The sequence below is a fragment of the Anomalospiza imberbis genome, chromosome 2, assembly GCF_031753505.1.
Source record: "Anomalospiza imberbis isolate Cuckoo-Finch-1a 21T00152 chromosome 2, ASM3175350v1, whole genome shotgun sequence".
In the NCBI taxonomy this organism is placed as follows: domain Eukaryota; kingdom Metazoa; phylum Chordata; class Aves; order Passeriformes; family Viduidae; genus Anomalospiza; species Anomalospiza imberbis.
This window is the reverse complement of record NC_089682.1, coordinates 7,862,927-7,889,456: the sequence shown is the minus strand read 5'-3', so window position 1 is coordinate 7,889,456 and position 26,530 is coordinate 7,862,927. Positions and strand designations below refer to the sequence as shown.

Here is a 26,530-nt window from a genome sequence, read left to right as displayed (position 1 = left end):
GTGCAGAGAAAGTTTAGCAAATACCAGACAGAACTCAGAATATCCTTCCACAACTATTGTTCTCTAATCTCCTATGAGTTTCAGAGAACAACGTGAGCAAAAATATACATGTGCACCATAAAAGACAAAGAAGATGACCAAGTTCAGATCTCACAAATAGGATCTTCCTAGAAAAGATCAGATGGTTTGTTTGTTTTTCAGAGTTTGACTGGGACTTCTGTTTCCTCAGATCATAACCATGCTACCTCTAAACTGAGAAACAGAATGCAAAATGTTTAATACTAAATGCTAGAGTAGTTCTTCTCCTACAAGGTAATTGATTTTGTAGAGGTGTCCTCTGAATGCAAGACTGGCTTAGTTAAGAGGAGATAGCTGAACAGTTAGTCCTAAATAATCCTGGAACCCAGAAGTATTCTGCTGATCTCTGCAGAGTGTTTGGTGGCCACATGTATGTGGCCTAAATACATTAAAATTCTTTGTGCTGGTGTAAAGCAATGGCACTTACACCCACTGAAGAGACTTTCTTCTATTAACTGTGTCCTGGAGCTCTCAAGGCAGGATTCAGGTTGCCAGCCTTAAGGGAGGTACTTGACTTGCAGCTGTTCCTCCTGCTGAGTGTGAGTTCATTGTGGAGCCCATGTCCTGTGTGCCAGGTCTGTGCTGTCATCATGTGTCTAAAACAGCAGGAGCTGCCTGTGCTCAGGCAGCTGCATCCCTCTCATGATTCCTTAAGAGCTCTAAGATGGTTACGGCTTCACAGAAATGTAATACTTGTGTTCAAAGACTGCATACTCAGAAACATAACAGTGTGAGGCATGTCACAACGGTCACATTTCTCACTGGAGGAAAATATCACCTTTGTCTATTTCATTCTGCCTTCAAGTGCACAGAGCTGAGGAGTGTCTGTGTGATGTATCCCAAGCAGTTGAAGGATTGTGTCTTAAAATAACTTTCTGTGAGAGGTTCTACAAGAACATGGGCTCAACAATCAGGCCCCATAAAATGTCAGTTACTGTTAAGAACAAAACAGACCAGCCCCACCCCACAGTCTGCTGCAACTCAGAGCAGAGTAGGAGAACTTGCAAAGATCAGGGAAGGGTGACAAGGGAGATCAAAGCTCTGCAATGACTTCCATCTGAGGAACAGCTGAATAGCTGGAGGCACTTCATACTGGAGGAGAGATGAATGGTGGGAGGAGAATACTACAGAGACCCTTAAAATCAGAAGTAGCAAAGGGACAGCAACTGGAGATCTGTGTTTCTTTGTATAAGTCCTTCTTGAGCAAAACATTTAAGCAGTGCAAACCTTCAGTTTGGAAATGATTTGAGGGGTTCTTTCATGAACTTGTCCAGTGAGGGCTATGCAGTACTGCTCTTGGTAGTCTTCTTGAACCACAGATTGTTAGAAGCTGAGAGAATCATTCTGGAGAAGTGTCACTGTGTGATTCCTCGTTCTTGTGTACTTCGCTTTGTGCATGGTAGCAGAGATGGGTGCTCAGCCAGGTGCATCTTTGCTCTGACCTCAAGGTCATCTTTACATGGCTTTGAAATCACAGTTAACCACACATGAAAAAGCTCTGAAGGGAATAGGATTCTTTGGTGTGCTTTCCACCCTGACACCATGGGCACAAAACAGACAGACACTGCAAAACTCAGTTTTTCGTATGTTGAGATACTTTCATAAAATCATTCATTCAGCATTCATTTGTAGTCTCTTCCCACACAAAAAGTGTTGTTCCTAACAGTTTTTACAAGGCAGTTTTTACTGCTCAGACAATTAATCATACAACTTTTTTTTTTTTCTTACTGAAGCTTATCCATTCCTGCATTGCTCTAGTGATTAGATAAGGTTCTAAGGTGGAAAAATTCCTTTAATTATAGTCACTTGAATTTTCAGGAGGGTCATCATCTCTCACATCTTACTAATGATAAATTTTGATCACTTCAGAGGTTCTCAGCAAACTGCTGCAGTGGCACATAAAAGCAGTTATACTGGAATAGTTCTCGTTTGTCTTACCAGGTACAACTGGTGCTTGATTAGGAAAAAAAATTACTTAGGATTGCAAATTGTTGTGTTATGCAATATTTACTGTCAGTTGCAAAGGTGTGGTGGTGAAGTATTTCTGAGTTTCTTTTTCTTTTACCTTTGAATATTTGATTTGTGGAACAGGTTTTGTAATATAATTCATGCATCTGAAATTTCACTGCAAGGAGAAATAATATTTTGGGTAGGGAATAATTAAACTATTCCTGTTTCCTATGTTATGTTCAGTTTTAGAAAATGGCATTAAGCAGATAAACACAAATTTAATTAATGTCCTGTTTGGATAGGGAGATTGAATTTAATGTTTCCATTAAATTACTTCCAGAACCGTTCGTCAGATGGCACAGGAGCAATTCTTTTTAATGGCTACCAGGTGTTGCATGGGACAGAGACCTCTCCTTTTCTTCATTACCCTGCTGTTTACTGTTCTAGGGGTAAGTTTTCAGAGATAAAGTATTCAGTATGGGAGTGTATGTAAAAAGTAATAGGACAAAATACCTGCAAGAAAAGACAAATTGGTATTAATAACAGTCACTACAATATGGATTGCTTCTGAACTACAGATTGCTTCTCACCTGCTTCTAACAAGCAGCAGAGATGATTTCCATTTGAGCTAGATCAGGGGAAAAGGGACTCTTTTGCATTTTCTGATAAGAACATGAACAATAGGCTTTGATATCTGCATTTGATCTTTGGTGATTGCTAACCTTTAAGTAAAAATCGTTAGCAAGTTAAGAGATACCTACAGTTAGTGCCTTCTCCTACTGGTCCTGCTAGGGCTTTTCAGCTCCCCATGCTCATGGCTTTCTTGAACATTTGATCAAAAGTTTTGATTTGGTTTTCTTTTTCCCATTGAGGTATAGAAATTGCTATTAAAATAGTTGAGAAGTCATTCATTAGCAGCTAAATACAATTTTAATCTTCTGAAAGGTTAAAAATTACCTTACACTTGGTTTCTTTTATGTTTACTGTGAGATTCAGGGGAATTATGTTGGTGTTGCACTGTAAGTAGAAGCATGTATGAATTCATTGCTTTTGGTTTGCACAGAGCACTGCAAGAGAGAGAGCTAAGCATTCTGGAGACTACTTCACCCTCTTAAGACATCTTCTTAACTATGCTTACAACAGTAATATTAATGTACCCAATGCTGAAGTTCTTCTCAATAATGAAATTGACTGGCTTAAGAGAATCAGGGTAAGTTTCAGGATCTAATTAACTGATAATTATCAGTTTATTCCTGATAATTAGGTTTTTGCTGCAAAACTGTAAACTTTCTTGTATACTGCAGTTCTGATCTTAATGTTTGCTGTTTGGAGTATCCTAACTTCCTCTTAAATGGCAGGATGAAGTAAAAAGAACAGGAGAAACAGGTGTCGAAGAAACTATCTTAGAGGGTCACCTTGGAGTAACAAAAGAGTTGTTAGCATTCCAGACACCTGAGAAGAAATACCATATTGGGTGTGAAAAAGGAGGTGCTAATCTCATTAAAGTAAGTTCAAGTTTTTTGACCTCTGGAGGGGATTTCTTTGTCTTTGTGAGGGTTTAGGTTTTTTTGAGGTTTTTTGAGTGGTGGATTTTTGGGGTTTTTAGTTGTTTATTTTTATCTATAAATAAGTAAAAAGAAGCTTGACATCTTGTGGGCTGTATCCATAAAAATGCTTTTGATTGGAGATCAATGTTTTCTTTAAAAATAATTTTTAAAATTGTATGTTTCATTAATAAAGTGTTTTTAACATTCTCATTCTTACTGTATTCTAGTACTTGACAAACATCACACAAAGATAGTGAGCTAGATACATGAGAGTCCTGTAGAGGACTGCTTACTTTAGTTATCTCTGTAATGGCTTTCCTGCACATGTTCTTAATTAGTGCTATTAATGCTTAGGCCAGGTTTGAACAAATGTATCACATCTGAGCATCTCTTTAATCAGACATGTTTTCTTTGTACCTCTGATATTGTAGAGCAGGAGTGTTGGTTTTTCAGCACTAATTGATAAAGAGCTTTGTAGATAATATTGGTTTTGCAAAAGAAATGTTTTACCAATGAAGAACAGTACAGATTTATTTTTAACTTACACTGGGGAGGTGGGTTTGCAGAGAGCCACTTTAGAGTGGAGTTCTTCTGTTCTAAATTTAAAAGCTCATTATGCTATTGGTCTCAATTTTTACTCTTGGTTTGTTTTTTTTTAAGTACCCCTCTGGTTCTCAGACATTCATTTATGTAATAACCCTTACTCTCTTATAAAATAATTTCCATGGTAACAGGTGATTTATTGTCTTTTTTTTTCAGGAGTTGATAGATGATTTCATCTTTCCAGCATCCAATGTTTATCTACAATACATGAGAAATGGAGAATTGCCTGCTGAGCAGGCCATACCAGTCTGTAGTTCACCAGCTACTATTAATGCTGGCTTTGAGCTCCTCGTTGCACTTGCAGTTGGATGTGTGCGAAATCTCAAACAGATAGTAGACACATTGACTGAAATGTATTACATAGGTACAGCAATCACTAGTATGTAATACTTTTTAATTATCTATTTTCTACTCTTTAATGTATATATCATGTATAGATTTTGTTTATATTATCCACTGAACCAAATGCTGAGGTTTTTTTGTTCATGGTTTGTTTGTGGTTGCTTTTAATGTTGCAAAATCAGTTTGCCAGTGTAGCCTTTGTTTTTCTTTATGCAGTAAATATACTGACTTGCATTCCATGGTCACATCCAGATTCCAGCCCCAGTCACAACCTGACCCTTCCTGTCCCAATCTCTAAGTACTCCCCTCTGTCCATACCAGCTCCCAGGAGCCTATTCTGTCTGTATCTTCTGCTTCTGTCTCATCATATCAGGCTCTTGCTAACCAGTCCCAGAGCCTCAACAGGTATCTTCAGCTTAGTTTTAGAGCCAGTTTCTTGGTTGCTCACCTGATTCATCATCATTGTTCACACACAGATACAGGTCCTCTGTCCTGCTTCTCTTTTTAGTTCTGAACTCATTCTCTGCTTGTCATAGTCCTTTTTCAGGCTCCTTTTTGGCCTTGTCTTAATACAGCTCTGCACTGAAAGAACTTTCTCCCTCTCACTGGAGAAAGGTTGTAGTGATTGTAGTGTGTTCAAAAACTTGCAAATGTTAGTGCTTCAAAAGCCAATAGTCAAGTGAAACTTGGGCTGATTTTCACAAGGATGGCAAAAGGCTTATTTTTAGCACAGATTATTGTCATAAAAAAAGCATTTCTTAAAACTTTTCAAGCAGGAGTATATTTTCACCAGCCCTAAAGGGAGACTGAAACCATTCTGCTGTAATATTAACAGGGAAAGAGAAAAAAATCAAAAACCACCAAACAAAATCCAAACACCATCAAACCAAGGAAACACAGCTCATATGGTGAGAAAGGCTGGGAGAGTTGGGGTTATTCAGCCTGGAGAAGGGAAGCCTCCAGGGGTACCTTATTGTGACCTTCTTTACTTAAACATGGCTTATAAGAAACGTGGAGAAAAAGATTTGTTCCGGGGCCTGTAGTTACAGGACAAGAGGCCATGATTTTAAACTGAGAATAGATTTAGATTGGACACAAGGAAGAAATTTTGCACTGTGAGAATGCCGAGACACTGAAACAGGTTGCTCAGTTGTGGATGCCTCATCCCAGAATTGTTCCAGGCCAGGTTGGATGGGGCCCTGAGCAATCTGGAAGATATTCTGGCCCATAGCAGGAGTTTGGATGAGATGATTTTTAAGGATCCGTCCAACCCAAACCATTGTGTGATTTAACAGATGTTTAAACTCACAGAGTTGAGCAAAACCATAAGCAACTAAAAATAGTATCCAAAAGTGGAAATTGTCCACTGCCTCTCAGAGTGTCAGAACTACTTGCTTGAATGGTGCTATCAGTGAGTCACTTGAGGTTTTTCAGTCTCTTCCTGTTCAGTTCCATCTCAGATGAATAAATTAAAAGGGCAGCTTTATGGTTTTTCCCTCTGCCTCATCCTTCTTTCTTCACCCTTTTCTATTGGGAAGTACTGTATTTCTTGCCACCTCACAGTTAGGGAGATTTCATGGCATTCCCTTCCATTCAAGTGTTTGATAAGCACAGCAGAACACCAGATCTCTGTGGTGTGTCAGAAGAGAGAACACATGTATGAACTGTGCGTACTCTGGGATTCATATACCAAATCTGCTTGTAAATAAATATGCATGCTCTCTTATATCAGAATTTCTTGTGTTAAAGCTACAGAGAGAACAACAGGTTAGCTTAGGTGATCATAAATGTTCTTGAAGAGATCTGAGGGACCTGAAAGAGAAGACTCAGGAGGAAAAAATATATATCAAGTTCTATAGGCAGTGTTTGCTAAAATTGTTTCCCATCCTGGCAAAAAAATGTGAGGCTTAAGTGAAATTCTATAATTTTTTTAAGGATTGTAAATTTTTGAGAGTACTATAATTTTTTGTAGGGTTATAAATTGGTTATATATATTCTATATTCATTCAGCTGAATTCTTCAGCTAAGAAACTTGCTGGTATTGAGGAACGATTTCTGTTTCATGTATAAATAGACTAATTTTTTTCCTGGCCACCTCTTTAGTTATGGAGTAGAAGAAAATGTTACAATAAGATTACAGATAGAACTGTCCTTCATAGAAGCTGTGTTAATTTTAGCAATTAGGTTTTCTGATGGAACATTGTTTTTTATTAAATTGCAGTATGATACAAACTAAGAATAATTTTATGCAACTGCCCTTTGTACTGCAATGATGCCTTCTTTATTTTATAACAGAACAGTTCCCTGACCACTTTGTGCTGTTTCCTCTTAGCTTGTGAAGCACTCACAGAATGGGAATATCTGCCACCTGTTGGGCCTCGGCCGCCAAAGGGATTTGTGGGACTGAAAAATGCTGGTGCCACTTGTTACATGAATTCTGTCATTCAGCAGCTGTACATGATTCCAGCCATCAGGAATGGGATTCTGGCAATAGAAGGCACAGGCAGTGATGTAGATGATGACATGTCTGGGGATGAAAAGCAGGACAATGAGGTAAATTTAATTATATAAAATAACTTAATCTTTAAATTTTAATTACTTTTTAAAATGAAAAGGTTATAATAAATTTCAGTTGCTAATCAATCAATTTGATTTCCACTGATACCTGTGGGGAAAATAGGATAATATTTCATACTTGAATAGGTTCACTGCCAGAGGGGCACCTCAGAAGATCCAGGTGGCAGGGTTTGCAGAATTCCTTCTCAGGCATTTCTCCTGGAGGGCACTACACCTTATTCCAGCCACCACAACTTTGTTAATGGAAACAAAGACAATATTTGGGTTTTCAGCTGAGTATGAAACACCTTAGATTGTCAAATTAAACAAAGGATAAAACTAACTACGAGACAGCTACATCTGAAAGTGAATTGCACAAATCTTCTGCTTTTCAGAGCAATGTTGACCCACGAGATGATGTCTTTGGTTATCCGCATCAGTATGAAGATAAACCAGCACTGAGCAAAACTGAAGATAGAAAAGAGTACAATATTGGAGTTTTGAGGCATCTCCAAGTAATTTTTGGCCATTTAGCAGCTTCCAGGCTACAGTACTATGTACCAAGAGGGTTTTGGAAACAGTTCAGGTAAGTAGAAAATTGAATATTGATGTTGGTTCACTGGATCACTGAAATGCAAGAAAACTAATCATAGTAGAATGGCAATGATGTAAAGTGTAAATTAGCAGAAGCTTTATCTGCCTTTTCACTATTCTGTAGAAGTCTGTTAATAAACTAAATAATAATAATAAACTAAAGTTTACAGCAGTGTGATTCTTTTGAATTTTAGCAGTTTTTGATAGTGAGACTTCAAATTAAGTATGAAGTTATACACAAGAGCTTGTTTTTACGTAGCAGAAAGTGTCAGGGACACAACAGCAGATCATATAGTACATCAAAACCCAGCAGTTTGGCTCTTTAAGGAGGAGGGGTTAGGGGTTAGGCTTGAACAATATTTTTTTTCAAAAAGAAATTGTTGGCAAACAAAACAAAAAATATTTGACAAAATGTGCTTTCATTTTCAGACTCTGGGGTGAACCTGTAAATCTGCGTGAACAACATGATGCTTTAGAATTTTTTAATTCGTTGGTGGACAGTTTAGATGAAGCTTTAAAAGCTTTGGGCCATCCAGCAATGTTAAGTAAAGTTTTAGGAGGGTCCTTTGCTGATCAGAAGATTTGTCAAGGATGCCCACATCGGTAAGTGTTGAAGATTTTAATATTTTTTTAATAGAAAAACAGCTCATGTTTGTGTCCTTATTAAAGTAATTAGAGTCAAGAGTGGGCTTTTTGTGTTGGTTTTTTAAGCGAATAGATTTTGCTACCTTGTTTTTTCTACAGCTGAACATTCATTTGTCTACAAGTGCCTTGAAGTACTTAATCATTATTGCTTCTACTTCACAGATTGTATGTGAAGCATTGTGTATTGATTGAGGCAGGAAAAAATAATGCTTTTTCATATTTAAAGTGAAAATAATTGTAGGGACCAAGTGCAGTGTAGAAAATTTTAATACCTAGCCAGCAATTGTTGCTGTCTTTGGTTTTCCATAATGTGTGTTTACAGCTGAGCCAAGTAGGAATCTTCAGTTCCAATGAGTAAAACTGTTTGTAGTCACCATGTAACCTGTAATTAAGGACAGTGGTGTAGAAAGTTCATCTTTTTTCTTAAGACTTCTGCTGTATTTGTAGTTAACTTTAAATGTGAATACTGAAATTCAGTTTTGTAGAAGGCATGTAAGAAACAACCCATGCCAAATCAGATTGCAAGTCTGTAGCTCGCTGTTCTAATGATTAATGAAGGAATAGAGCTTGGTATTGTCAAGTTGTAATTCCCCAGACTTTCATTTATCTCTCTTTCTGTGATGGATGGTTGCATGCAAAATTCAGGATGGCTTAATGATGAACTTATTCCTTTTAGCATTTGGCTTTTTTTTTTATTGTGTTTATTTCTGTCACTATCAGTTGGCCTTCTTACTGTTGAGCTCATGTGTGATTCTTTAACAGTACATATCTCTGTACATTGCCATTGCAAATCCTCTTTATTTTGAAAGCTGACCATTTCCTTTAACCTCCAATTAGCAGTTCAAATACTGGAAAAAATTATACAAATGGATTTTATTGTGGTAATCTTTCAACTTCAATTGACCTAATCTATGAATAAGAATAATTTGTAAAGTGAACATCTTAGGTTTCATGGGTTACAGTGAGTGACTAGAATTGAGTAGAAATACTGCAAGGTAAAATGATAGCCCTGATTTCACCTTACATGCAGTGGGTAATGAAATGGCAGATCCAGACTGGAAGCAATACGAGTTCCCATTCATTACTGATATTATGTATTATCCTGAAGTATTTCCGTGGTTTTGAACTCTATTGGATTTGCATAATGTTACTTATTAATGAAAATGTAGTTTAGGGAGGAGAGAACTGATAATAACCAAACTGTGGATTTGTGTATGGCAGATTAACAGCCTTTCTCTATTTTTTGTAAGCTGTTTATTGGATGAATTAATATTGCTGTTGGTTGAAGTGTTTCTAAATATTTATTTATTCAGCCTTTGAATGCTTGGTTGCATATCAGGGAAACAAGCCCTTCAGGGTTACACTGGAATAGATGTGGCATTTAAAATTTATTCATCACTTCTTTATCTTTAAAAAGTTCCTTCCAGGATGTATCAGCTGGTTGTCTCTCAAGCACTGGTGGTTCATTGCTAAAGATTTGTTTGTAGATTATATTTAGAACACAATGTCAAAGCAAGTCATAAACATTCAAAGAGGTTTTATGAAGATGGTGATTCCAGGTTTTTTAGATAGAAAACAAAAAGGCTTTTTGGGGTTTTTTTGGCTGAATTGGCATCTGTTTTGAACTATTGTCTTTAGGTGTGATGCAGTATTTGTGTTTATCACTCTAATTCCTGACCATAAAAATACAGTGTGCAGATACTGTAATGTACGTGTAGGAAAGCTGCAGTTAAAAAGAGTTCAGTTCTTTCACTGCTTGCACACTGTAGCCATGTTAGACATAAAAAGTTGAACACATTCCTTTCTCATACATTTACCTGTTCATTGCTAGGTACGAGTGTGAGGAATCCTTCACAACTCTGAATGTAGATATAAGGAATCACCAAAACCTTCTTGATTCTTTGGAGCAGTATGTCAAAGGAGATTTATTGGAAGGTGCAAATGCATATCATTGTGAAAAATGCAACAAAAAGGTAATGATTCCTTATATATTAAATGTGTGTACAGCTGTGATGTTACAGCTATACTAAGTGCAGTCTTAGTTCATGTTTGGGAAGAAAAGTCATCCTTTCATTACTCAGTTTGGCATTTGATGAGAGTATATGAATGGAAATTTGAGAGCTGGTAACTGTATGTGTCCTTTCTTAGGTGGATACAGTGAAACGCTTGCTAATTAAGAAGTTGCCTCCAGTTCTTGCGATCCAGTTGAAACGATTTGATTATGACTGGGAAAGGGAATGTGCAATCAAATTCAATGATTATTTTGAATTTCCACGAGAACTGGACATGGAGCCTTACACAGTGGCAGGTGTAGCAAAATTGGAAGGGGATGATGTGAATCCTGAAAATCAGATAATACAAAACGAGCAGTCGGAAAATGAACACTCTGGGAGCACAAAATACAGACTTGTGGGTGTACTTGTGCACAGCGGCCAGGCCAGCGGCGGACATTACTACTCTTACATTATCCAGAGGAATGGTGGAGATGGTGAGAAGAACCGGTGGTACAAATTTGATGATGGAGATGTGACAGAGTGTAAAATGGATGACGATGAAGAGATGAAAAATCAGTGTTTTGGGGGAGAGTACATGGGCGAAGTGTTTGATCACATGATGAAGCGAATGTCCTACAGGCGCCAGAAGAGGTGGTGGAATGCTTACATTCTTTTTTACGAACGCATGGACACGATAGACAAAGACAATGAACTAATAAAATATATTTCAGAAATCACTATCACCACTAAACCCCACCAGATTAAAATGCCCTCAGCCATCGAGCGAAGCGTGCGCAAGCAGAACGTGCAGTTCATGCACAATCGGATGCAGTACAGCCTGGAATATTTCCAGTTCATAAAGAAGTTGCTTACTTGTAATAGCGTCTACCTAAACCCTCCTCCAGGTTAGTATGCTAGTGTGATAATTATGGATTCATTTCTTGCAAGAAGAGTTTTGGTTTGTGTGGCCAAGGATTTATCTGGCCAGTGAAAATTTGGTGTGCCCTGCTTTTGAATACTCTTGTCCTCCTGCAGTTAAACACCTCTTGTTGAGTTGTTCATCAGTGATAACTTGCCAGAATATTTAGCAAAAAATGCTTTGATAAACTATCAGCTATTACGCAGTTGCTGTACTAAATCAAGTTAAAATACTCAAGTTTGAGGGCTCTTTTGTTGAAAACAGTTCTCAGAGGTGAGATACTGAATTTGTAAAAGATATATATTAGCCTCCAGGTACCTGTATTGAAGCTTACATTTTCAAATTATACATTATGGAAGCTAGAGGCTATTTTGATCAACTTTCTTCTAAAATTGGAACACCGTATCAGACAAAACAGTAATCTGAAATCAGTTAAATTATTAAAAATTGCTTTTACTTTGTCTACATGTGAGTATTCTGATTTTTCTTTAGGACAAGATCATCTGTTGCCTGAAGCAGAAGAAATTACTATGATTAGTATTCAGCTTGCTGCTAGATTTCTCTTCACCACAGGATTTCATACAAAGAAAATAGTCCGTGGGCCTGCTAGTGATTGGTATTTTGTCTTTTAACAACAATTACAGTTTTGGAAGTTTGATGTCTGTTAAAAGATTCCATTTAGTTACATGGTGAAGGTGCAGGTGAAAAGAGGGGAAAATTTGAATAAAAACTACTGGGAAGAATTTGAGCCTTAAAATATTCTGCTGATCTGAATAGCTTCAAATTTCATTTTCAAACAGAGCTTAACTGTCTTTTTGTCTGTCTTTTAAAAAGAATAAAAGAATGGAAGTTGTCACTAGCACAGAACTAACAGGTTATGTTTTCTGACAAATTCAGAATGGTTTTTACATTGTTTTAGTAGTTTTAAACAAAGCTCTATACAAGACATTGTTGCAGCTTATATTTGATTTCTGTTTGTGAAACATTTATAATAGTCTTTGAGACACTGTTGGCAGAGTACTTTATGTACATTGCTATGTAATTCAAATCCACACTGTAACAGTCCCATCTTACTCGTTTTAGTCCTTCAGCTGGGTATTCTCTGCTGGGGAGAGGAGTGTGGGTTACTGCTGGTCAAATTGGAGAGAAAATCTGGTATTCATGGCCAGTAGTTTACCAGCTTACTAGTAAGTAGCTGTGTAATAATGGCAAATTGATGCCCCCAGCAGCAACTTCCAGAGTAGCTTAAGTTACTCCTTCTAATTTAAGAGATCAAGAAGAGTTCAAATATTCCTGCTGAAAGGACAGAGTAATGCAAGGCCCTCTCTGAAACAGATCTTTGGATATTGGTTTTTCTTTTTGTGGGGTTTTTTAAGATCTCTAAATGAGACTATAAATCCTTGTTAGGTTGCATCTTGTTAGGTTATATTTAGTTGTGTGTTGTATACACACACAGCTTATGAAATCCACCTGTGTTCTCTGCTGCTCACCCTTTCCCCCAGTTCCAGTGCAGAGACAATGGTGGCTGCCAAAATAGGACCTGTTTTGAGGAGTAGTTAGGGGGTGTAATGCTATCCTAATTCTTAGGAGTGATAGAAGTAAAATGCCGCAGTTAAGTGTTAGGTTTTTAATTGAAGGGTGTCTTCCATTTCTGAGTGCTCATCAGAGTATCACTATAGGAACTACAAAGTATCTAATTAGAATCATTTTGTGAACAAAAATGTTAGGGAATCACCTTTAATACATATTTTCTTCAAACTCTGCAAAAGAACATGTGTGCATTTGGTCATAACTGTGCCATCTCCTGTTTCAGGTATGATGCCCTGTGCATCCTGCTCCGTCACAGCAAGAATGTACGCTTTTGGTTTGCACACAACGTCCTTTTTAACGTTTCAAACCGCTTCTCTGAGTATCTCCTGGAATGCCCCAGTGCAGAAGTGAGGGGTGCATTTGCAAAACTTATAGTATTTATTGCACATTTTTCATTGCAAGACGGACCATGTCAATCACCTTTTGCCTCTCCTGGACCTTCCAGTCAGGTATTTAATCTTCTAATGAAAAGCTTTTGAAACTTATTCTTACTTCTTCATGATAAGCATTTAATGTAAAGTAAACTCTGGAGCAGATGCATCAGTGTTGGCTGTACAGCCCATTTTGCACTACAAAACAGGATGCAACTCAACCGGTTAGAGAGTTGCTGTCAGAGGGCTCAGTTTCCCCTCATTTGTAAATCCCTGTGAAGGCTCAATGAGAGCTTTGAGCTGGGAGTGTGAAATCTGAAAAACAAAAACAAAAAAAAAGCAGTGGTTATTTTAGTGAAGTAATGTCTAGGGAGGTGAACCCTTGTTTTTATTTAGAACTGTAAAACAAACAAACACACTAACCTGAAAACCTGCAGGAGTTCCCTGCGTTTTAATTGCTTGTATCTGGCAACAGTGAAATTGTCAAAAATTGTAACCTAGTGTGGGAGTAGACAGTGAATTGCCTGATTTTGCACACAAACAAAAAAACAAAGCCTGCATCTTATTCTGATACTTGTGGTAGCAGTGTTAAAAAAATCAAGTATTTTGAGCCTTTGCTTTGTCGTGTTTTAATGTCTCGTTTTGGTTACATGGTCCCATTTACCTTCTGAGAATGTTTTCACTAATGTGTCCAGCAAAAGAATTTGTTAAGAATTAAGTTGAAGCTCCATAGGCTTAGGAAGTGTTCTGTATTGCGAGGTATTTGAGATACACCTGTAGAGGTGATTTGGTTGTCTTAGTCTACAAAGTTAATAGTGGAATAAAAAGTTAAAAAAAATAGATAAAAGTTAATAGTGGAACTTGTTTCTTTCTGCAGGCTTATGATAACTTAAGTTTAAGTGATCACTTACTGAGGGCGGTACTGAATCTTCTAAGAAGGGAGGTATCTGAACACGGGCGCCACTTGCAGCAGTATTTCAATCTGTTTGTGATGTATGCCAATCTAGGTAAGCAAATTGCTTTTACTGACAGCACTGTAATAAACTGGGGCTTTATTGATGATCCACTTACAGAGATAACAGCAGGAAGATCCAGTTTTCCATCCTTAGGCAGATTGTTATAGTTAAGTGTCATATAAATACTCCCTAGCATCTGTGTTCCTCCTCTTTGGAGTTTGGGGCTTCAGTCTCCCTATCATCCATGGAAGATAAACACGAGAAGCTTGGAGCTGTAAAACAGTGTCCTGCTGAGAGAGGATGGGGGTGAAACTTTATAAAATACTTGACTGTTGCTGTTTATCAGCTCATGCAGGAAGCAGACAATTTTAAAGGAATTTAATTTCCTACCTCTAAAATTAATCTAGACAATTGTGTTAATTTAATTACACCTGTAATGTCTATTGCTTTCATATACTTTGCCTACCAAAGCATTCTCTGTCTGGCAGGTCTCTGTCATGACACCAGAGTAGAATTAGTGTCATGGCAGAGAAGAGAGATGCAATTCTTCTGCTCCAGCTTCTCTTTTCTTTTTCACTAGCTTTTCATAGTCAGTGCAGTTCAGGCCTCTGAGTAGAAGAGCACTCAGAGGCCAGATAGGAAAATATAATTTATAATTTTACTTGTGAGTCTGATAATTATCACGATCTACCCTGCAGAGATAAACCTGCAAATACTAATACAATAAGCAGTTGTCCTTGTCTTACTACTGTTACCTGAAGGCTTCGGTATGAGTGTAAAGTCCATTCAGCAAAAACCACAATAACATCATTCCTGCATTCTGTGGAAAAGATTAAATTGTCTGACATTTGGAGAAATCAAATAGTAGATTGTTCACATCGAAGTAAGTGAGGTCAGTTCTGCAGAGAATGCAACTACACAACTATCTAGCATAATCAGAAAAAATGCCAAAAAAAACCACTTACACTTCTCCTTATCAGAAAAATGGAAGGTAAGGCCCAGTTGTATTTCAGAATAAGAAAGACTTGGAAATGTATGAAAAATCATTACTTTTAAGCAAAATAAGAAACAGAATGCAAGAAGGGATATAGTGAATTTCCTGGTGAGTACTTGTGTAGTATATGCTCAGTATTCTTGCACTAAAACCTGGTATGGGTTTGGATTTTTTGGTTGGTTGGGGTTTTGGAGGTTTGCTTATTTATTTTGTCACTTAATTTGCATTCGTTACATTGTGTGGCACAGTTAAAAAATGTCTTAATTTTGTGATTGATGTATCCAGGACATGATAGAAAATTAACAAAATACACTGTGGGAGTTGTTTTTCCTATCCTGGGCCTCACAATAAAAGGATTAGTTTATGTCCAAAAGACTTCTCTGAGGCTTTACTATTAACACAGATGCTACTTGTGAATTACTTAAGTGCTAATGAGCTCTGTGAAGAAATGGTAGTAATTTACAACTCTCCTTCAATGTGATTTTTCAGCTGTATATAATGTTATTGTGCGTCTTTATTAATGTGATTATTTTTTCCCCAGAAGGTATAAATGAGGGTTTAATAGAACCCAAGAACTAAAAAGCTACGAGTCATGTAAACTATTGTTATTTTTCTTCTAAAAAATTCTAAAAATATTTTCAGTGCCAGAAACAAATTTTTTTTTCCTCCCTGCCCCATAAAGGTGTAGCAGAGAAGACACAACTTCTGAAACTAAATGTTCCTGCAACCTTCATGCTTGTGGCTCTGGATGAAGGTCCAGGCCCTCCAATTAAGTACCAGTATGCTGAGCTGGGGAAGCTGTACACTGTGGTGTCACAGCTGATCCGCTGTTGCAACGTCTCATCGCGGATGCAGTCTTCTATCAATGGTACAGTGAATCCTAAGTTTGCTTTAGATCTATTGACTAAACCAGTAAATGTCCTTTCGTGCATGTTTAGCTATTATTTATAAAGTGGATCAGCTGGAAAAATGTGTTCCTTTTATGTTTAGCAGCTACTTTCACTTAAAGAAACAAATGTGTTTGTCGTAAGCAAAATTGATTTGGTATAGTAAAAAGTATACTATGCTGCTTGGCTTATTCCTTAAAAATATAGGGGAATAATTAGTCAAGTAGGAGGCTGTTCATTACAAAATAGTAATGCTTTTAGAATAGTTTAAGTCCATTGTAAAGAATTGTCCTAAGGTGTTTTTATCCTGAGTCGGTGATGAAAACTAGACTACAGAAATAATCTGTACAGGAAAAACACCACAGCAGGTTTTGAGATAACTGATAGTGCTTAGCACTGAAGAGATGTTGCATTGTTTTGGGTAGCTCTTGAATATGATTTGATGCTCATTCACACTCAAGACAGCAAACAGAAGCCAGCGCTTCAATTTATAAAATATAAGAATCAGTTAGAAATTGATTAACCACAGTGTAAATCATTAACATTTCCAGTAGCCGAATAGAGTGCAGTTATTTTTGAAGAGTGGTGACAGGATATTGGGCCATGTGGACTTTATAGCCTGTATCTGTGCACGTTCTGCTAAGCATATTTTAGAAAACCTAATTAGAAATCTGTAGAGAAGCTATTTAATGGGAAACTCATTACAGCTTGATGTGTCAGGCTATAAAGTCAATAGGCTAGACTGTGCTATAGTGAGATTAATGAACTGAAAATTTTACTGTGCTGTAATAAGCTTCAGAATCATGTGGCAATTTTGGTTGGGTTTTTATCTAGTGCATTACTTGAAGCTTAAACTGAAAAGATACTCTACCTGAGAAAAATAGTTCTATATTCAATATATTCATAATACTGTACTAAAAAAATTTATTTAGATGAACTTTACTTTGACTACTAATTATGATTACTGTTTGCAAAATAAAGTTATTTTTTGCTTCAGCTTATGAATCTAGGAAAGTTCTCCCTAGTCTTCTGGGCATCTTCAAACAATAACTCAAAACACTGCTAAATTTAGAAACATCAGGAGCAAATCAACATTCTTACACTGCACAAAGCGAAGCTGACTGAATAAGATACATTAATTGCAAAAGTATATTTATTCTCTACATTGCAGAGATTCAAATAGGACTCTTCTGACATAGATACTCCCCTGAACACTTTTGCATTGTCTTGTGAAGTAAACAGACATTGTGTCCTTAAAATATGACTTGGGTTGTGTTACACAAGCAGGGAAGTAGATAAATGCAGGAGATAAGAGGGTTTCTCTGAGGAATCTCTTGCATGTGAACATGTCTCCAGCTGTTCTGCTTTGATTGTCACTGCATGATCATATCAGAGAGGGAGAAGTAGCTCTCTCAAGCAGCAAGGGTCAAGCTTCACAAACATAAAAATTAGCTATTTCATACTATTTCTTTCAAAGAAAGTCAGCTGTTAAGGGAGGGCTTGTGTTTTTTCTCCTCTGTATTTTTTGATGAGTTACACCAGTTTGTATTTTAGAGTGTCTACACTGAAGGTACTTCACCACCTTTTAATCTGCAATAACTGTTTTTTCCAGGTAATCCCCCACTTGCCAACCCTTATGGGGATCCTAATTTATCTCAACCTATAATGGCACTTCAGCAGAACGTAGCAGACATTCTGTTTGTGAGAACTAGTTATGTAAAGAAAATTATTGAAGATTGCAGCAACTCTGAAGAGACCATCAAGTTGCTTCGTTTCTGCTGTTGGGAGAATCCTCAGTTCTCTTCCACAGTCCTCAGTGAACTACTTTGGCAGGTAAAAATAAAAAGCTAGGAGAAAGATGGGAATAAAAATATTAATGATTCTGCATTTATATGTAAGAATGTTGTATTAAATACTGAAGGGGTGCTTGATAAATAAATTTCCTCAAGATGGCATCCTCTGTCAGTATTTACAGTCTTTGGTCTGTACATCACGTTGGAGCACTCTGGGAAGTGCTTCATGAATTTAGGGAATTTAGGAATGATGTGTTAAGGGTGGAAAGTAGACCGAGGTGGTTTTTGTGTATTTCAAGAGCATCTGCTAAAGCTTCTTGTCTATCCATAAAAGAGATTCGTAGATGACATGAAAAATTGGAATAATTTCCTAAGATCTCCCTTGTATTTATTTCAAGTATGTTTGTTTGTTAAGTAAGGTTTTTTTACAAGTCTGCAGAACATATTTGCCTTCAGACTCAGCAAAGATTCTTTGATACTATCTCATATTTCCATTGTAATCTCTGTAAGGTCAGTTATACTTTTCCACTCCGAATAAAATTCTTTACTTCTGATAGCCCATCTTTATATTGCACTTTTTTTTCATGTAACATCACACCTGTTTATGTCCCTTTGTTTGACACTTGAAAGAATCATAATAAAAATCATTTTATTGATATTTTGCTAGCCATGTATTTTACATTTTAGAATAACCTGTGAAGTCAACCTTTGTACACATTGCCTAAAAGTAGCAATATCAGTGAAAAGTGCCATTTTAAAATTTTGCTTTTCTAAAGGTATTTTTAAGGTACTTTCTTCAGCATATCATGCCTGGGGCTTCAGATCAACTGTGTCAGGAAGTCATAAAGAGACATTTTGTCCTTTACAGAACCTACTGTATTTAAAAACAAAACAAATCAAATGAAATTGCAGATTTCTTTGTGTCAGATTCCTGACACAACCAACATTTCTAGAAAAGAAGTATTGTATTGTATCTTGAAATACCCTTTGATTACAGAAAACTAGAAATGAATTATGTTCTTATATTTCACTGTGTAAGCTGCCTGCCTCAAGGAATGCTTTCTTGTGTTCTCTGCATTTTCTCTTTTTAGGTTGCATATTCATATACATACGAGCTTCGACCTTATTTGGATCTGCTTCTGCAAATCCTGTTAATTGAGGACTCTTGGCAAACTCACAGGTCAGTATTTACCTGTCCTTTTATTATTCAGTATTGTTCTGTACAGATTGTTTTTCCAGTGGTTCTGTTGCTAATCCTTTCAATAGGTTTGTTTTAAATAGGTATTAAATCAAAATTCACATATAAAGCAATTTCTTGTGGTTTTATCTGAACTTTTAAGATAAGTACAATTTTTCATATTCCTTACTATAGAGAAGTTTACTATAAAGCCAAGATTTCTCACATACATGAGAATGTTTAGGTTAAACTCAGTGGTCTTCCCTGTGAAGTGCTCAGATTGATTCATAGAAATGTCCCCTTGAGGTGACGTGACAGCCTGGGCTTGCTCAGGAGCACATCAGATGTAGGAGTGGTACCAAGACACACATGAAGTGTGAATGTGGGAGGAAAGAATATTTCACATTTAGGTATTCTCTGTATGATCACATTTCAAGAGAATTATAACTTCAGCATATTAGATATTAATCCAGTTGAAAACCCAATTTTTATATGTCTACAGAATAAAGCTTTTGAAAGTTATTAAAAATTTTAATTACTGCAAATGCTATTTCTGAGAACAGTCAGTTTTTCAGGAGTTTAATATAAAAGTAGGTGAGATAACACAAATGTCATCATGTTGCAAAATGTCACTGTTTCATAATAAGCAGTTGTAGGTAGTATGGGATTTACTGAATCATTTTCAACTGTGTCTCATAGGACATTTCAAATACTTTCAGTTGAGAGCACATTTGTTGGGTATGGGAGTGGACTCCCGTCCTTAGCTGTGGAAGCAGACTGTTCATTAAGAATGTTACCAATTGCCTGGGCTTATTTTAGGAGGGACTCAAAGGAGATAGTGCTACGGCTTAACCACACTCCAAAACAGGATGACTGAGTTGTAGGGATTTGGTAATTCTTTTAATGGGATTTGCTATGCATATATCATGCAGTTAGCTTATATTATCTTCTTGATAAACAATTCTGTGAAGTAAGTCCACAGAATGCTGGAGGATGGGCATACTTTAATAGATACGAAGTAAAAGAATGGATAATTTAGGGCTGAACTGCAGGTGAGAAATCATGGAAGTGGTTCTCGGGGATAATGCTGTATTTGGGAATATCAGGGTATGAAGGAGGTGGAATGTTGTGGTGTGGCTTCCCTGGAGAAGTACATCACTCCATGTCCCATTGCAGTGTCAGGAGTAGCTCTGCTCCCTGGAATTGTGTTAGGCTTCCACAGAAGGTGTTAAATGGCCAGCTCCAATCATCCACTACTTCTTGCTGCCACTTCTGGCCATAGCTTGAAGTACTCATCTCTGTCCTGTTCTTGGTTTTGTTGTGATAATCCATGAGTTTTAATGATATTTGTCTTCTCTTCCAATTAAAAAAAAAAAAACAAACCACCACAAAACAGTGAAATTGTCCATTGTAAATGGTGTCTTTAACTCCTGGAAAATGAGTCGGATCTGACCCTGGGCAGTGTGCATCCCTTGGAGCAACTTGTCCTCTGGTACTGCAAGATCACTGCTGCTGGCCCATGGCATCAGACCCACTCTCTTAAATTTCTCTTGATTTGACGGGTTCAAGTGCCAAATTTGGAATGGTGCAAGTGCCGTTCAATGAAATTAAGTGAAGTAAAGCTCATCATTGGTTTACAGATGGAGCCTGGGCTGACAGCTGCCAGGGCTGTGAGGAAAGAGGGCAGCTGCGTTCCCTGCCATGAGTGTAGCTCTTTGAGACACCAGTGTGGGTTCTGTGCCCCCTCTGACTTTTTTTTCAAAGCCAAAAGTATGTCAGTTCTCAGTTTTTGCACAGTTTCAGGGTAGCAATTAATTCCTCTGCCCTGTTCAAGAGCAGAAGGCATAGAAACTGGGCTTAGTTCCAGGGAATGCCCAAGTCCCTTATCCCATGCACAAATATGTATCACTCATTCCCCTTCAGAGGAGCTGCATGTAAAAGGGTGTCTCTGAGAAGCTGAGTGTAAGTAACCATTCTGCTGAGGATTTAACTGTTCCAATTCTGTAAGGACCTACTGGGTTAACCGGGCTGATTTGTAAATGCTGTAGATACTTCAGTAATAAAATTGAACTGTTAAAGTTGATTACTATGACTAGAATTAATCATACTTACATTTTTTATATATCTTGTTCAGTTATATTTTGAGCATGTTTGGTAATTTTTAAAATAAGTTATATATATGACATGTCAGGTTAATTTTTTGATTTTTAAAAAAATCTCTTGACTAACAACAGAAGTCATAATACAATTTTATAATTACACTGTATATAGAGCCTTCATTCAAATGCTAAAACTCTTTAACACTTAAAGTTTTGTTGTTGTTTTGGTTTGTTTTTTTCTAGGATTCACAATGCACTTAAGGGAATCCCAGATGACAGGGATGGACTCTTTGACACCATTCAGCGCTCGAAGAATCATTATCAGAAAAGAGCTTACCAGTGTATAAAGTGCATGGTAGCTCTCTTCAGCAACTGCCCTGTAGCTTACCAGATCCTTCAGGTGATACCTTTTATTCTGTTTCTTGCTGCTTTTTTCCCATTTCTGTGTTTAAAAAAAACCAAAACAAACCCCACCATTATTCAGCTTTTAACACCTCAATTAAATTACAACTTCTAGGGACAACTCATTTGAACCTTCTGTATGAGAAGCTCAGTATAAGGGATTGAAAGCAATCTGGTTAAATTCATTCTACTTGCAGCTGTGATGGGGCTGCAAATCGGAAGACTTCATTTCAAATTTGAAGTTTTCTTTGGGAAAAAAAGGATATTTGTGACTCCTTTAAAGAGCAGCAGATAGGTTGTTGGTCTCTGACCACTGATGTATAGGAAAGGAAAAATACTTCTGTTTTCAAGAACACAGGAAATAATTGTGAATTGTTCATTTTTCCTTCTGCAGAGCAATGGAGATTTGAAGAGAAAATGGACCTGGGCAGTGGAATGGCTTGGAGACGAGCTGGAGCGTAGACCATACACTGGCAATCCCCAATACACCTACAATAATTGGTCTCCACCAATACAGAGCAATGAAACATCGAATGGCTACTTCCTAGAGAGGTCACACAGTGCTAGAATGACTCTTGCAAAGGCTTGTGAACTCTGCCCAGAGGAGGTAATGAATTAATTTGACTTTCAATTAAGAAATTGTGTAAAGTGCTTCTGTAAATAATTAACTGTAGCAACAGTCTCCACTCATTTAAGAGGTAACATATTTCATATGTACTTTATAAGTATGGATTTATATTTTTATTTTTCAGTTTTTATTACTGTTCCTGTAGACATCTGTCACTTAGAGAATGAGTAGTATAAAATTGAAATTGTCCGTTTGAAGTAGATTATGAATGGGTCTGTATTTCCAGTAATACATTGGCAGAAGGAATTTTTATTTATTACAATACAAGCTATAGGTGACAGGGTGGGGTGGAATTTTTCTCTGAATGTCTAAAACATGACTCTAGCATGACTGAAACAATCATTTGCACATATGATTGGTTTGGGCTAGAATAATTGTAATATGTTTTTAAAAAGTGAATTAAATGGGCTGTTTCAAACTTTAGGAACCAGATGATCCTGATGCCCCAGATGAACATGAGTCTTCTCCACCTGAAGATGCCCCACTGTATCCCCATTCACCTGGTTCCCAGTATCAACAGGTAAAAGCTCTGAGATGAACTATTTATTCAGAGTTTCAGGTTTGCTTTTTTTAGCATTTATGGTGACTTAAATGGTAGGCATTTAGCCAGAAGCATGTTATTGTCAAATACCATGTTTGGAGGAATAAAGGCACACCTCCATTTCACCAGGAGCAGTTTGACCATCAGAGCTTCGGGTGAGAATTTTATCAGATCAGGGATTAATCATCCACAGAAAGAGCAGAGAGATTGATGTAATCATAGCCTAGTGCATACTGAATGCGATTCTGTTGTATTTAATGACATTGATAATATTTTGTGAGCTGCTTTCTTGTTTTCAAATATAAAATGAAGTCTCAAGGCCTGCAGCTGGATAAGTGGAAGGCATTTGGAAAAAAGCAGATAGCTTTGTGGCCATGTAACTCATGCTGTGAACAGTGATCTCTAAATGTTAAGTACATATAAAATCCAAATCAATTTTTATGTTAAATGGCTGCTTTGTTAATACTTTACAGTAGAAAGCCAGATCTGGAAGAAATCATAACCAGGGTCTTCTTAGTGAATTGACTAAATTATTGGATCCCTCACTTAGTTGCCATATTTTGTTCCAATTCATTTTGTATATTCCAAATCTGCTAATTTAATTTCCTTTCCTGCCCAAATCCATTTTCCCCTCCATCTTGCTTTCCTTACTTGATGTTCTCAGCAGAGCAGTTGGTAAGTCATGCAGATTTTCCCACTCCTTCCTGAGCTCCTGAGTTCAGACACATTCTGTAACCTCACCATTGCCCTTGTCATGTGTTCACTTTCTTGCAAGAGATAGCATTTCTCACTAACACACGCCCAGTCCTCATGCTCTTGGTTTCTCCACAAACTCTGCAAAACAGTAGATAAATGAGGTGGTTTTGTTTGCCAGATCTGTTTGTGACTTTTTAAATTGGGGCAGAGCATTTGCAGAAAACTGCTGGTCTAGATTTCATTCAGTTCTGTGACATTAAGGTTTCCCCCTTGAAAAGTAAAGTATGCTGCATAAACACAGGTTTACTTTTCCCAATGTTTTAGGGAAAAAAAGTCAACTGATTGAATCTGTTAATAAAGTATGTGCACGGTGTAATGTGGCAGCACATAGGCAACCTCTCTTGGTCTCCTTTTTTCCTTTCTTGCTGCTTTTGCTTTGCATGTAAATGTTTGTGATTCAAAAGCTGAGATTACTGTTTCAACTGATTCTTTTATCTTTGCAAGTTGAAAGTTTGTTTCCCTTGTGTGTAATTTGGCAAGGTAAGTGAAAGGTGTGAATCAGAGGAATGAAGCAGCTGGGATGTGTGTTCATATGCTGTAGTCACACGAGAAGTTGGTGTGCTTGAGGATACTACCCAGTGGTCTGAGTGGAAAGGGGGAAAGCAGGGAGTCAGGAGACAGCCCACAGGGTTAAATCCCTTTGAAATGTGTGTGCTTTGTTGCAGAATAACCACGTGCATGGACAGCCATATACGGGCCCGGCAGCACATCATATGAACAACCCTCAGCGAACTGGCCAACGAGCACAAGAAAACTACGAAGGCAGTGAAGAAGTTTCCCCGCCTCAGACAAAAGATTAGTGAAATGCACATAATAATTAACTTGCTCCATCAAGACTGTGCACCCAGGCCTTACAGTCCAACTTTTCTCTGTGTCTGGCTAATATTTAAAACTAGAAAAACTATTCCTAATCAACATGGAGTGGAGAGTCTATTCACTGTCTTATCTGCAGAAAATTGCTGTCAATATATAACCCGCCTGCAGTGGAAAGTGTATAGTGTTTTGTAATAAATGGCCTGATGCTAATGTGTAAATGGCAAAGGTGTATATAGTATATTAATGTTTGACTGTTAATTCTTGAGCAAGAAACATTTTTTTTGTCTTGATGAGACTCACAGATCTACAAAAACAAAAAAATAATTTCTTGATATATCTGCTGCGCTCTGCAACCAGTGTTGCCTGCCTCATGGCAGTTGGATCAACTCCTTTACGAAAAAGCCTATCCATGTCAACCACAAAAATAGTTTCATGTTAATTCTTTGCCACTGGAGTCGATTTTACTATGAGCAACGTAATGGCTGGTAACCTTTTAATTATTTGGTTGATGTGGAAAATTGGTGATGTAACATTGTTTCTAGATCTTTTTTCATTGCCTTTTTCATTCTGGTATTAGGTTAATCACTTTGAAGCTATAGTTATGCTGTAACATTTAGCATGGCTTCACACCAAGTTAGTGTAGCCAATGAGGGGAAAAAAAAAAAAAAACAAGCGTGACAGCAGTTGTCCCAATGTGACAACTGTATTGCTCAGAACTTTTTCTTCTTACACCTAGACTATAAAATGGGGAGGGAAAATGTGACAAACAAGTGGTTTTCAGTTTCACATATGTTCCTCACATCTGATGTTTGACAGTTCTCTCTCTGGGTGGGATAAAGAACACTTAGTTTTCAGTAATAGGAATTTAAAAGATTTAAAACAAATATGCAAAAATTTGCTATGCCAGGATGCCTGGAGCATAATAGACTGTATTTGGTGTGCTTGTTTTGTTTCTTTGGTAGAGCTTATTAGAAAAACTTCTAACACTTTCCTTCTACTGCATCCCAGTGAAGTGGAAGTCAACAAAATCACAGAGTACTTGTGAGTGCCACTGCACCAAGTTAACTTGCTGGTTTTCTGCTCGTTCACAGTTCTACTTGAAAGCGAGAATTGTCTTAGCTCTTTATCCATTATACAGAAAATCTTAACATTAGAAGCAGGGTTTAAATATAAAAGAAACTACTGGTTAGTCAAATACAATTCTGAGGTATCTCTATTCCAGAATAAACATTTGTTTAAAGATTTAAACGCATCAGTAAATACTGTATTTAAATGAAAATTGGTAACTTGAATGTGTGTAATTTTTTGGAACCTGTCTAAAAACCAAATACCCCTGCAAAACAGATACAGCCCACCCTATACTATTTAAATATTTTGCTGTTTTATTTTATAGAAATTATTTTGCTGAATTCACAAATAGAATTTGATTTAAGAAGAATGTTTTGTCCTGTGGTGTGTGTTGTTTTTTGGGGTTTTGTTTTTTAATGGACTGCACAGAAAGGTGAATTCTGTGCAGTGGCACTATGCTGAATTCTGGAACAACAGTCACATTGAGATTCTGTGCACAAAAAAAAAAAATTGGCCCTCAAGAATAAAATAATCAGGACAATTACACTGTAAAAGTTTCTTAATGTGATTTATCTTGTACTTTTTGTATGTTTTTATATATACATATATATATTTAAGAGCACAAGCTTGATGGTGTTTTTTACAAATGAGTTGATAGAAACAAAGCTGCTTATCAAATTAAAGGTCTGTAGTTTTGAAATGAATAATGGAGAATTCAGTCCAAGTGCATTCTTAGGGATTTAATGTAAGGGAGAGACACAGAAGATTTTTGAATATGCTGTGTAGCAATGATCACTTTTATGCTTCCATGTTTTTCCTAGTGCTCAAGTTAATTCAGATTTTCTTCATAGTTTTTTAGTAATACCATTTTACCTAAATTTAGTAAATTTGGATAACGTGTTCCCATTTATGTTTGGGAATGCTTGTTGGAGGTTTTAACTACAAAAATTCTACCCTGAGTTCTCAAGTTGAAATATTTATTTGGACCAGTAATTGTTAAACAGGCTATCTCAGAGGCAATTATTACGTATTTTGTACTATATAGGAAAAATGTAAAATGTGGTAGTTCAGCCTTGCCAAATGTGTTTGCTTTTAATAGTGCAATGATTGTAGAGACATGTCAAACCTGTGACACTTTAAGGCTGTGGCTTTCTCCAGCCATACCCAGCCCTGCCCCAGAATTGGGAATGGCTGCAGTGGCAGTTGTTTTCCAGGCAGCAAACT

At 37.1% G+C, this 26,530-nt stretch overlaps 1 protein-coding gene across 3 annotated transcripts in view; it reads left to right on the top strand.

Moving 5' to 3' along the window:
• The window catches only part of USP9X (ubiquitin specific peptidase 9 X-linked), a 96,649-nt gene extending 70,973 nt beyond the window's left edge, over nucleotides 1-25,676 (top strand). For 2 of the 3 annotated variants that reach the window (XM_068179729.1, XM_068179727.1), the window contains 19 exons: nucleotides 2,369-2,477; nucleotides 3,092-3,238; nucleotides 3,387-3,533; nucleotides 4,335-4,557; nucleotides 6,853-7,073; nucleotides 7,472-7,662; nucleotides 8,100-8,273; nucleotides 10,147-10,288; nucleotides 10,464-11,214; nucleotides 11,721-11,844; nucleotides 13,042-13,267; nucleotides 14,067-14,196; nucleotides 15,822-16,007; nucleotides 17,639-17,859; nucleotides 18,911-18,999; nucleotides 21,339-21,495; nucleotides 21,892-22,104; nucleotides 22,550-22,645; nucleotides 24,088-25,676. In XM_068179729.1, the coding sequence (XP_068035830.1) occupies nucleotides 2,369-2,477; nucleotides 3,092-3,238; nucleotides 3,387-3,533; nucleotides 4,335-4,557; nucleotides 6,853-7,073; nucleotides 7,472-7,662; nucleotides 8,100-8,273; nucleotides 10,147-10,288; nucleotides 10,464-11,214; nucleotides 11,721-11,844; nucleotides 13,042-13,267; nucleotides 14,067-14,196; nucleotides 15,822-16,007; nucleotides 17,639-17,859; nucleotides 18,911-18,999; nucleotides 21,339-21,495; nucleotides 21,892-22,104; nucleotides 22,550-22,645; nucleotides 24,088-24,222 (3,682 nt within the window). In that variant the 3' untranslated portion in view covers nucleotides 24,223-25,676. The remainder of the gene's footprint in view (nucleotides 1-2,368; nucleotides 2,478-3,091; nucleotides 3,239-3,386; nucleotides 3,534-4,334; nucleotides 4,558-6,852; nucleotides 7,074-7,471; nucleotides 7,663-8,099; nucleotides 8,274-10,146; nucleotides 10,289-10,463; nucleotides 11,215-11,720; nucleotides 11,845-13,041; nucleotides 13,268-14,066; nucleotides 14,197-15,821; nucleotides 16,008-17,638; nucleotides 17,860-18,910; nucleotides 19,000-21,338; nucleotides 21,496-21,891; nucleotides 22,105-22,549; nucleotides 22,646-24,087) is intronic. The other variant, XM_068179728.1, reaches the window with a different exon arrangement.
• The last annotated feature ends 854 nt before the right edge of the window (nucleotides 25,677-26,530 follow it).